Source organism: Microtus ochrogaster, unplaced genomic scaffold, assembly GCF_000317375.1.
Source record: "Microtus ochrogaster isolate Prairie Vole_2 unplaced genomic scaffold, MicOch1.0 UNK1, whole genome shotgun sequence".
Lineage (NCBI taxonomy): Eukaryota > Metazoa > Chordata > Mammalia > Rodentia > Cricetidae > Microtus > Microtus ochrogaster.
Window position 1 is genome coordinate 4,251,638 of NW_004949099.1, and position 12,570 is coordinate 4,264,207.

Below are 12,570 nucleotides of genomic sequence, written 5' to 3' on the forward strand. Positions count from 1 at the left end.
GGGCCAGAAACTCACCCCAAAACTAGGTCTCCTGGCGCCTAAGATCAGGCCTCTGTGCTGGATGGGCAGGTCGCAAACAAGGCGCCAACCCTGCTTGTTGCAGGCAGGCTATAGAAACAAAGGAACTCCCTCCCGCTTGGGTGCCCCGAGGATTCCTCAGTGACCTTTTGTAACTGGAGGTTTTTCTCCCACCCTCCAGTTCCAGAATAACCACTCTGAGGCTTAATATTAATTACAAACTGTTTGAACTATTATCTCAGGCTTATTATTAGCTAGCTCTTATGACTTAAATTAACCCATTTCTGTTATTCTATAATTTACCATGAATCTCATGGCTTGTTATCCCACATCTTGCTTCCCTGGCAGCTGCTGGTGTCTCCCTGACTCTGCCTTCTTTTTCCCTTTTATCTCTGTTTAGATGTCCCACCTAGCTATATTCTGTCCTGCCACAGGCCAAAGCAGCTTTATTCATCAACCAATGAAAGCAAGACATAGTCACAGCATGCAGAAGGGCATCCCATATCAATCTTTTGCCCCAAATCCTGCCTCATCCACTGCACTGTGCTGGCTGTTAAATGCTAGAGCCAAACCCTTCACTATGGTTAATAGATATACATATCTATTAACACACTCTCCTGAGGGCCCTTTCCCATGGTGGATCTGCATACCTGTCTTTGCCAACACACCATCTGAGCTTGAGTGCGGGACTCTCTTGGGATGATCTCTAGGATCCAGCAACACCAGCATGTGCCCATTGAATCCATGGACAAGAATATTTATTAAGAAGCCAACCCCATATCTTACAAGAGACCCAGGGGAACTTTTTTGGCAGAAGTGATTATGGCAGCTCGGACAAGGTTTCTAGAATGGAAAGGAGGTCTATTTGGAGACAAGGGAAACAGCGCATGGAAAAGCAGAGATGGGCCTTCCCAAATGTGGAGTTGGAGGAGACCTCATGCTAGCAGAGCTGAGAGCAGAGCTTGGAGAGTTGGGTGTGGCATGGCTGGAGAAGACCCAGAATGCCAAGACCACTTGGTGTCACCAGATAGGCAGTGAGATCTCTGAAGGTTTTTGAGTAGGGCCATGGCTTGGTGCTTAACAAGACTCCTCCCTCCCATGCCAAGATAGTAAAAGCAGTTTTTAAGAGACCCCAGGCAGCACGGGGCAAGGTGGTGGTCTATGAATGTGACAACCAACAGTTCTGTGATCTAGTGCTCACAGGGTCCATAGGTGAGCCCAACACCATACTAAGTATGCCAGCTAATTCGTACCTAGGAGGTGGGCTCTAACATCACTACACTTTACAAAGACAATAAAGGAGGAAGCAGGGCACATAGGTGCTTCTGGGAAAATCCTCTGTGCATACAGGTACATCTCTAACAACACTGCATCCTCAAATCCACATCACACCTCACTGACCCTCAACTTGGTCCTCACATCTCTTCTGATACTAGATGGCCCTTGTCCTCTTACAAGAACCTTTATGATTATGGGACTTTTCTCTTGGACTCCAGAACAGTCTCAGAACCCTTAACCAAGTTTTTGCAAAAACTGCCTTTCACCTTGTAAAGCAACATGCAAGTTGGTGAATAAGAATGTGCACATGGTAAGGTCATTATAGTGGCTACCATATCAGCTATGTACACTGCCCAAGTCTGCCTGTCCCAGAATGCAGCCTCTGGACCATTTTCCAAGCTAGATGCCTCTCTAGGCTTACAGTGGCTTTCTGCTTTCGTCCCCTGAGTCTGCAGCCCCAGAGGAAGATGGGACCAAGAAAGGAAAGCTGAAGGTCTGCCTTCCTTCATTAAAGGGGCCAGCGGCCAACAAGGAAGTAAAGCAGATGTTCTCAGAGTGGCTCAACCAGTTCCTGAGTGGAGCAGAGGCAATCCAGGAGCCTCAGGGCCCTTAACCCACTACCTCTCACCCCTTTCCTCCCCAGCTGGCTCTGAGGAATGCCCTGCGCTACTTCCCACCTGATGTTCAGAAAACACTGGCCCAGGAGTTTGCCCAGGAGCTACGACAGTTTGGACACATCTACATGTACCGGTTCTGCCCCAACATTGAGATGAGGTGAGCACTTGTGGGCTTGGCTTCAAATAAGGCTGTGCAAAAGTCAGAAGCCTCAGGGAACCCATGGCTAAAGAGGAGGTCAGTCTGTCTGAGCTGGGACATCTACGGAGGTGGCACAGTGAGTTAACACCCTTGTGCAGAGAAAGTAGGTAGCGAGGTGTCTTTTGGGGGCACCGGGAGCTGCCTGGCCAGAGGATGGGGTCCTTGTCAAATAGGTCTCTGGCCTACGCCCCGTCCTGCATTCAGTCCTGCTGACTCTGGAGCACGAAGTCTCTCTGGGATACTGTGTCTTTGCTCTTCAGGGAAGAGCTGGTGAGAGTGGGATGGAGTGAGGAGTGGCTGTCAATGACTTCAAGTCTGTCATGCTCTCTGCTGATGTTCTTGCACTGTGGCATGCACAGCATCATGGGAAGTCTTGTGAAGGGACAGAATGCTGGGCCTCACTGGACCGAAAACTCAACAGCTCTGAAGCAGAGCTGAGAATCTGCATCTTGGGTGCTGCAGCTGGTGTCATAGAGAACCATCGTTCTGAAAGTGCCAGAACCCAGGCTTGCTCTAAATGGCCCAGGTAGTCTCGTTTCCCCCATGAGAGAGGAGCCACAGCTCTTCTCCACCTCTGCACCCTCTGCCACCTGTCATGGACTTGCTGCCCAGGGGTCTCTGATGAGCGAACAAAAGAACAAATGATTGGATGTCCACAGGTTGAGGGCTCTGGGAAGCAGCCATCAGCTTTTTTTGTAGTCAGATTCCTCCCAGGCTTGAAGTAGAGAGGGACAGTGACTGGAGGGGACTGGACTTCCTGCTCTGGGCATGCAGGAACTCAAGTCCCATAGCACCTGGTGACCCTGCTGCTCCCCTTGTCCTGTGCACCACCTGACTTCTCTCAGGTACCTTGTCAGCTCGGCCAGGGCAGCATCTTAGTGGGATGAAAGGCCTGTGCAATTGTTTCCTGATGTGGGACTTCCCCTTGCAGGGCCTACCCAATCGATCAGTACCCATGCCGGACACGAGCAGCAGCAGCCATCATGCACATGATCATGAACAACCTGGACCCTGCTGTGGCCCAGGTAATGACAGGGGAACCAAGGCCAGCACAGTCCCGAGAAACGTGCCCTGAGATCCCGAGTACTGCTAATACGCCTTTAATGCACTTACAAAGCTGGCACAAGGCAGTCCCTGGACCTTTCTCTGTAACCGTAGAGCAAAATCAAAAGCAGGGAACAAATATAAAATAACAATGTATTTATATAAATGTACCTATCATTTTACCTTTCTAATGGCCACCTGAAAATAAAAAGATTTAATAATAGTTTATGATAATATAGCTTAACATTGTTAATGAGATCCCTCATGTTCCCCCTTTTACACGGAATCTTGACATGGAGGATGTATGTCACTTGGTCAGCCATGCTCACTAGCCCACATGGCTGGTAGATGCTATGGGCCTCTTCAGGCTTCTTGCCTTGCTGCTACGTCATTGCTCCTTTGAGCATAGCTGCAGATAGGGGTCCTGCTCCTCTCTGTCCACAGCCCTATCTCAGATGATGCCACATCTTCTCCAGTTTCCACAGGAGCTGGTGACCTATGGAGGAAACGGGCAGGTGTTCAGCAACTGGGCTCAGGTACGGTGGCCTGGAGAGCAATGAGTGGTCCATGGCTCTACTTCATGCCTGATGCTTCAGCGCTGGCAATCACCTGGAGATGCTTCACTTTAAGAAGGGGTAGAGTGGTGTTATGGGAGGTACCAGGAGACCCTGGAAATTAAAGAGGATCTAGGCCAACAAGGCCACTAGGATGGGTCAGCTGAGACCTGAGGGTATGGGGTCTATGCGGGTGCCAGTTCACTTAGAGTCCTTCATGTGCACTGTCCATCCAGTTCTGGCTGACCATGTCCTACTTGTCGAAGATGACTGAGGAACAGACTCTGGTCATGTACAGTGGACACCCACTGGGCCTCTTCCCCAGCAGCCCTGGTGCCCCACGATTGGTCATCACCAACGGGATGGTGAGTCTGAGGCAGCAGGCACGGTGCCGACCCAGAGCTGGGCTTGGGAAAGGGGATGCTGTGGCTGAGGAGGAGATCCAGGCGGCCCTGCACCACTCACACGTGGTCCCTTCCTTTCTTCTAGGTCATTCCCAACTACTCCTCCAGGACAGAGTATGAGAAGCTGTTTGCCCTGGGGGTGACCATGTAAGTCGCAGTGTCAGCTCACAGCTATGCGGTCTGCTTTAGCTGCGTTTCCGAGAAGACAGCATGACTGTGTTAAGCCTGATTTCAGGGAATGCTTACTGCACTGGGAAGAATCATTTCATTCTCACACCTCTGCACGCTGGTGGCTTTGTGTAAATGTTTACTGTTTTCTATAGACACATAACCAAAAAAAGATGCAATTTTGGATTCCATTGTTTCAAAGATTTTATTATGAGTAATCCCAGACATACAGGAAATTGGCCCACAAATTAAAACATCATACAGCTGGTTCAAGGAAGACACACAAACACTTGCCCAGATCTGTGTACTTTAAGCAGCTCAGAGAACTTCTGTATGGTTAGAATAAGGTGATTTTTATTAATGCAAAAGAAAAAGTGAAATAATTTTCAGGGCATGCTGGCACATGCCTTCAATCCCAGCCTTCACAAAGGCATATGGATCTCTGTGAGTTCAAGGCCACCCTCATCTACAATAACAAGTTCCAGGACAGCCAGAGCTACATAATGGAGAAACCCTATATCTAAACAAGCAATCCAAAAAAGTACAACTTCTTGCTTTAGCATGTCTGCTTATCTGCCCCTTGATCCAGCCATCCATTCAACTTGGCTTTGGATGAACTCAAAAGTCCATTGCAGATATGGCTGACTGGGATTTGATCTTTGTTTTGGGTCTCTTTCTTTTCCTTTTGAAAGTGATAGCTATATGTACAGTCAACCAGCTGCTAATTGGAAATGTTTGTAATCAAATTCCACAGTAACAGGATGCAGGCATTTTCTTGCTGTTGTTCTCTGAACAAGTGTGGTTACCATAGCCACCTACATAACACTTGCATGACGTGAACTACACAGGTTCTGTGCAGATAGATGTGGGCTGTGTGACAGACAGGATGTAAGTGTCAGAGGACTTAGGAGTCTGCTGGGGGGGTGTCTTGGAGCCTGCCCCTCGAAAGGTTTCTGACGGACGATTCTCCCACAAGACACACTCATCCCTGTGCCCTGTGGAATGTGCTCTGACAAACCATGCAGCAATGTGACTCACCAGGTACAGGACCCTGTCACCAACCTGAAGAGTTTCCTGGACCCTGACAGGGGATGGAAGCTTTTGGTGTTCTGTAAAGCTAACCCAGGCTCTGCCTCTAGAGGTTTCATCAAATGTCACAGGAGGAATTGCTCTGAGTAAGGAAAGGCTGTCCCACATGGGCCCCCAGGGGAGCGTGTTTCCTGTATCTCCAAACATCCTTCATGCCCATAGACTCTGGGCTAGGGGTCAAGACCATCGCAGTAGTCTCTGTACTTTGCCTTTTCCCTTGGCAATACAGCATGGAGTCTGTTTGTGGAGCACAGACTTGGCAATTCACTCTCTTCTGTGTTAGTCAGAGGCACCATGACCCTTAATGCAAGGCTTTCAGTCTTTAGCACAGCACAGAGGGTGCTCTGATATTGACATATTTGTAGACTTCTGGGATCATCACTCAGGGAAACACCACATAAAATGAAATCTGCAGAATTCAGAATGGGGAGCCAATGACTTAGCCTCCAGGTGACAGTCCATAGTGTAACCAAAGCATAGCCCACCACCACCAACACCACCACCAAAACCACCACCAACACCAACACCAACACCATCACCACCAACACCAACACCACCACCAACACCACCAACATCACCACCACTACCACCACCAACATCACTACCAACACCAACACCAACACCACCAACACCAACACCAACACCACCACCAACACCACCTTCACTACCCCCAACATCAACACCACCACCAACATCAACACCAACAACAACAACAACAGCAACAATGTACCCTGGATTTACCAATCTCCTGAAACAGACCCCTTTAGTAGAGGAAAAACAGGGCCTCAGAAAACAAATCACTCTGCTGCTGACTGTAACCACCTCTGAGTCTTGCTCATGTTATTGGCCTGGAAACATTTTCTGCTCCAGTGGAAGCAGCCTCGCGTCAGAGGGCTGAGGGAGCACATCCTGGCCCACCATTCCCTCACCATGGCCTTGGAATTGTCCCCACACTTCTATTTCATAGGTGGGGACTAAAGTCCAAAAATGGCAGAGCTACAAATGTCAGCGCTTGTCTGCCTGTGGTGCTGGGGGATTGCTACAGAGAGATGTGGGGACACTGACTGCAAAAGAATAGAAATCAGGCCTGGTGGCACATGCCTATCACACCATCCCCTTGGGAGACTGACGCAGGGGGATCCTAAGGCCTAGCTGGGATACAGTGTGAGTTCAAAGATAGCCTGGGCTAGTTTTTTTTTTTTCTCACTGATGAAAAAAAGTATGTTTTTCAAAGAAAAGCTGGGGCTATAACTCAGGGGTAGAGCTCTTACTTAACATGCATGAGGCCCTGGGTTCAATCCTCAGTGCAGAGAAAAGGTAGGAACTGCAGCAGAGATGGGGCAAGGTTACTGTGTAAGGAGACTGAGACGTGGAGACCAAAAGCTTCCTGCCAGGAGAGTGGCACAGGTAGACACGCAGGCAGATCCATGTGCTTCCCATAGGGAAAAATGGGGGAGCAGGCTCAGGCTGTTGGTTGAAGTGTCGGCAGAGGGGACATTCATAGGTCCTGTCACAGTGGACTGTGTGAGACTATCAAATGACAGGAACTATCTGCAGGACTGGGATATTCACATAATGCCAGAGCTCCTTAGAGAGCTGACCCCAGGGGCTCATAGCGAGTTTCACCATGTTTAGATGACGTCTTTTTTGCCTACATGGTCTTCTTGTAAGAAGGGACAAGGCGTCCTTTTCTTTGCTTATCTTTTTGAGACAGTGTCTTGCTAGAAGCAAGAATTCATGATCTTTCTGCCTCAGACTTCTGAGTGCTGAGACTACAGGTGTGTACCATGCTTCCATATCTCCGTTCTTAGAAGAGAAAACAAAGGTTCTAGATGGTCAGATGTATTATGTGGTTGTGTGGTAGACCTGATAGTCATTCATAAGCTTGTGACAACAGAGCCTCCAACCAAAGGAGAGAAGGGACTGGGGAAAGCCAGTGACAGGCAGGAATCTAATAGGTCCAGGTCCTAATAAACTTGGCATTGAAGAACAAGCAGCAGAGAGACCTTGAGAGACTCCTAGTTGTCAACAAAGAGTGCAATTAAGCTAGCAGCAAATGCTACTGTCCCCATTACACTGCCAAAAACAGTGTTTGCTAACTATCCAGCAATGGCAATGGCCACACTCAGGCAGTACTGGTGATATCACTGGAAATTCGATGGCATATGTTAATATTAGAAATATCTGTGTCTGATGACCTCACAGCCTTCCAGCCTGCTTGCTGCCCTGAGGGAGGTCACAGGAGGTCACACCACTACAACCATTCATTGACATAAAAAAAAACCAGAGCTGACAGGCTTCCTGGAAGGGCAGAGAGAACCATGGCTCTGAATGCCATCTGCTGTGAAGCCATGACCAGTAATCCCTGTGCTGATGTGGAAAGACCCCAAGGGCAGGCTGTGGGGGACACAGTACTAAAGCAACCCCTTCGGAATGGCGCCCAGACTCACTCAAACAAGAACCCAAGAGCAGACCTCTCTCAGCATGCCAGCTGTGGATCTGGATGCCAGCATAAGGATTCTCACAGGCATGTGTTCGCTGCTCTGACCTTGCCATGTGTCCAAGATTAAGCTCCCATTTGAAGACGCCTCACAGTTAAGCCTACTGGATGTCACCAGAATGGAATCTTGCGGAACATGTTTTCCCATGTCCGACACCTTCACTGGGTCACGTGTGCCACGGACACATCATATCCTCCTTTCTCATCCAGTTCTTACATCACAGCTCATTGTCTCCCCCTCTCCACGTGTGGGCATTTCAATGGCGTCAGATACTGGCCACTGCTGATAAATTTTCTGTGAATGCCTTTGTGAGTGACTAAGTAGACACTAGCATGTAGTACGGGCCTGCTGGGCCATGCTCAGTCTTGCTCTGCCTAGCCCAATCATCCCCATGATGATTTTTTAAAGTTAATTGTATGACAGATTTTAGAGGAATAAAACATGGCTGGAAAATACCGGTAGGTAGGAGGGGGCAGGAGACGCTAGCTTATTATATCCTTACCTTTTTATTTTTACTTTAACTTTTTTAATATTTTGGTTAGAACACAGAGAAATGGGTTTCACTGTGACATTTTTATACATGTATGCCATTTTAGTGATTTTCTTAAGTTTTGTTTTTATTTTACATGTGTGAATGTTTGTCTGTGTATATGTCTGTGCACCACATGAACGCAACGCCCATGGAGGCAAGAAGAGGGTGTTCAGTCCCCTGGAACTGGAATTTTGTACAACTATGAGCTGCTATGTGGGTGCTGGGATCCAAACCTGGGTCCTCTGCAAGAACAACCAGTGCCCTTAACCACTGAGCTTTCCCTCCAGTCCCATTTTAGATATTTCTTACTCATCTTCCTGACTGTTCCCTGACGTCTCTCCCTCTTGTTAGTCCCCTTTATTCCCTACGCAGTCCCCCTCCTGCTTTTGTGACACATGCGTTCTTGTTTCTTCCCTTTCAGATCTCCTCCCCTCATAGTCTTCTTTCTATTTTTCAGCACACACACACACACACACACACACACACACACACACACCATATAAGAGAGAATATGGGATGTTTGTCTTTCTGACTCACTCTGGCTTATTCTGGTTAACTTCTCTAGTTCTTCCACTTGTTATAACAGAAGAGAACACAGGACAACCTTTGAGGTTTAGTCTAAAGTTCCTAAGCACTGCCCTTTTCTTCCCTGCTCAGGTACGGCCAGATGACAGCGGGCAGCTACTGCTACATTGGTCCCCAGGGAATCGTCCATGGCACTGTGGTGAGAGATGGGCACACATGAGTGGAGGGTCCCTGCAGGTGGAACTGCCAGGAGGGGACAATAAGCACCCTGCCTCCCCTGCCTACAGCTCACTGTGCTGAACGCTGGTCGGCGGTACCTGGGCCTGGAGGACTTGGCCGGGAAGGTCTTCGTCACCTCCGGGCTTGGTGGGATGAGTGGGGCTCAAGCCAAGGCTGCAGCCATTGTTGGATGCATTGGGGTGATAGCAGAGGTGAGCTGGGGAACTTCTGCCCGTCCCTCAGAACTCCTGACTCGTTCATTCATCCTCCCTCTCCCTTTCCTTCTATCTCTTCCTTCTCTGCCATCCACACCTTTCCTCTCTTCCCACACTCCACTCCCTTGATTTCTTTCACCTAACCTCATCACCTCCTCCACAAAGCCTTATGCTACCTCCCTGGTCAGGTCCCTATGGCAACAGATGGGCTCTGCTTGCACAGTGCCCACCACCCTCCATTTTCTATGCCCACTAACTTCCAACCCATGAAGCTTTAATGGTGTATGTACAGCCATTGCTTCCAGTGTCCCTTCTAGATGAAGAACCTAGATGAAAGAATAAATATTAGTGAATTATGTTAGTATAGAGCGCCCCTCCCCCAGCTTTAGCAGTTGGCACTGGATGGAGTAGGCAGACAAGCTGCTCCTTCACAGAGGTGTGCACAAGGGACTTGTGGCTCTCACATCTGTTTGGAAGATGCCAAGGTCAAGGAGGGAAACAGGGAGCAGCAGAAGGGAGGAACTTTGAGTTAAGTCTTGGGGACACACCATGAAATTCGGCTTAGTTGACACTACCTGTGTCGTGCTTGTCTGAGTTTTGCTAGGACTGTGTTGGGCTGAGGGTAACAGGGCAACTGTAGCAGCTTACATGAATGAGAGTTATTTCTCTCATGCTACTGACAATGTTGGTATTGGTTCAGCAGCTCAATGATATCAGTGCTAGCCCCTCTGGATTCTCCTGGGCTTCTCTCATGGAGATAAAAATCTCCGCACATGCCAGTCTGGCCATCCACATTCAAAACAGAGAGAAATGAGAAGAGCTATGTCCGCTTAGCTGTCTATCTCAGCAGGAAAGTCGTGTCTCGCGGAAGCCCCTTCTCCTTTTCTCATTGGCTGTAGTGACAACTCTGAGGCTGCATCATGAAAGTGGGGTGGGGTGCATGGGGTGCTCATGAGGTTGTTCAGGGGAGATGTAATGGGTGGCCTATATGTATATTGTGACCTCAGGTTGACAAAGCTGCCCTTGTAAAACGCCACCGGCAAGGCTGGCTGATGGAGGTGACTGACAGTTTGGACCATTGCATTGTGAGACTCAGGTACAGTCGGCTGTGTGGGACTCAGAGCACTTGAACCCAGGCATTGGAAGCGGAGGGTGGGGGGGAGCGTGGCTAGGGCCATTCTGTGCCTGGTTTCTGGCCACAGGTGCCATCTAGAGGTTCCACTGTGAAGCATCATGGGAGAGGTCTCTGGAGAGTTCCTTTCCCAGGGATTATTGCAGCTGGCTTGTGGGCAACCATGGGGCTCTGAACTTGAGACTCTCTCACACTTCCCTCCCTAGTACTGGAATTGCAGATGTGTGTTATCTAATGCCTGACTTAATTATATTCATCCTCTTTTCTATTTCTATTTCCCCAAATAATTTTGTAATCATCATTAGTAAATCCTACCACTTCCATGCCCCACCCCATAAATGAGTTAGTTCTATGAAGAGCCGGTTAGGGTTGAGATACCTGTTTCCCAATAACCACTGCAGCTCAGCTCAACCAACTGGGACATTCCAGCCTGCACTTTTTCTTTTTTTGTATCATGGGATATGAGAGGACATACCTCACCCTAGCACATGCCTCCAGGTCCACACTCATTCAGGTCCAAACTCACACAGGCCCATGCAGGCCCACATGTACACAGACTCATACATAGGCCCGCAATTGCACACAGGCCCATACTTACACTTATACACATGCCCATAGTCACAGAGGCTCACACTCATGCACAGGTCTCCAGTCACACACAGCTCCACACACTCACATCCACTCACTCTCACACAGTCAAGGTCACGTTCACACACAGGCCCTAGGTGGCCTCCTATGTCTGCCACATTTGGCCGGCATTGCACTTCCTGTATGGAGGCAGAGCAGCTCCATCCAGGGCAGCTGGGCACAGGTGTCGGCGTCTATTTTGCTCTTTTGTCCTTCTAGGGAAGCAAGGAGAAAGAAGGAGGTGCTCAGCCTTGGCTACCACGGCAACGTGGTGGATCTTTGGTAAGTGGTACCTCAGGGGTGCTACTAAGTGTTTCCAAGCCACAAGCTCTGAACCTCAGCTCGGTCCTTCCTGGGAAGGCCATCATCCTCATCCAGACCCACATAGGCTTTCTGCCCATGCACTTTGCAAAGGAGAAAGAAGACACTCCCTGCAGGGTGTGTGGGTGGAGATGTGGGCTGCAGTTTCTGCTGGCTGGCCCTCCTCCAACCCATGCTTGCCCTACCGCTTCCCCAGGGAGCGCTTGGTCCATGAACTGGACACCACAGGGGAGCTCTTGGTGGATCTGGGGTCAGACCAGACGTCCTGTCACAACCCGTTCAATGGCGGCTACTACCCTGTGCAGCTCAGCTTCTCAGAGGCCCAGAGCCTCATGTCCTCCAACCCAGCTGCCTTCAAGCACCTGGTGCAGGAAAGGTGGGTGACAGGAAGGGATGCTCAGGGTGGGACAGCAGAACCTACAGGATCCTAACCTTTCTGAGCCTTGGCTTCCTTCTTTCAGGGGGGATCATGGGCAGGTTACTTTTGGGGATGATGGGACAAACTGAATTGATATTTGTCAGATTCCTAGAGCAGCTTACATGTCTATGCTAGATACACACTGGGATACCCACAGTAGTACCTTTGTCTGGCACATTGGACCCAGGGTTCCAGTGAAGAATGCTGGTTTGGGGGGACACTACAAAACAGGTGGTGTTGAGGGGTTTGTGGTTTTGACTAGACACGGGAATCAGTGACACTGGGAGCAGTCACAATGAATTAGAGGAGGTTGGTTCACACGGAGACATTCTGGCACTGGGCTTAGAAGTGGGAAGCTTGATGGGGTGGGGCTGCGGAACTGGAGGACAAGCTGGGGGCTAATCACCTGTTTGTTACAGTCTGAGGAGGCATGTCTCGGCCATCAACAGGTTGGCCCAGGAGAAGTTCTTCTTTTGGGACTATGGTAATGCCTTTCTCTTGGAGGCTCAGAGAGCAGGTAGGCAGAGGGGAAGCTGGACAAGTAGTGTCTGGGGCCTGTGTAAGCATACCTGTGTGAGCATACCTGGGTGAACATATATACCTGTGTGAGCATGCCTGTGTGAGCATACCTGTGTGAACATACATACCTGTGTTAGCATACCTGGGTGAGCATACCTGGGTGAGCATACATACCTGTGTTAGCATACCT

At 49.3% G+C, this 12,570-nt stretch overlaps 1 protein-coding gene across 1 annotated transcript in view; it reads left to right on the plus strand.

The window, feature by feature from the left end:
* The window catches only part of Uroc1 (urocanate hydratase 1), a 38,111-nt gene that overhangs the window by 8,874 nt on the left and 16,667 nt on the right, over positions 1-12,570 (plus strand). The window contains exons 2-12 of the mRNA XM_005364868.1: positions 1,940-2,070; positions 3,044-3,137; positions 3,633-3,692; positions 3,947-4,075; positions 4,200-4,261; positions 9,062-9,128; positions 9,217-9,360; positions 10,371-10,459; positions 11,342-11,404; positions 11,640-11,819; positions 12,281-12,378. Coding sequence (XP_005364925.1) covers positions 1,940-2,070; positions 3,044-3,137; positions 3,633-3,692; positions 3,947-4,075; positions 4,200-4,261; positions 9,062-9,128; positions 9,217-9,360; positions 10,371-10,459; positions 11,342-11,404; positions 11,640-11,819; positions 12,281-12,378 — 1,117 coding nt within the window. The remainder of the gene's footprint in view (positions 1-1,939; positions 2,071-3,043; positions 3,138-3,632; positions 3,693-3,946; positions 4,076-4,199; positions 4,262-9,061; positions 9,129-9,216; positions 9,361-10,370; positions 10,460-11,341; positions 11,405-11,639; positions 11,820-12,280; positions 12,379-12,570) is intronic.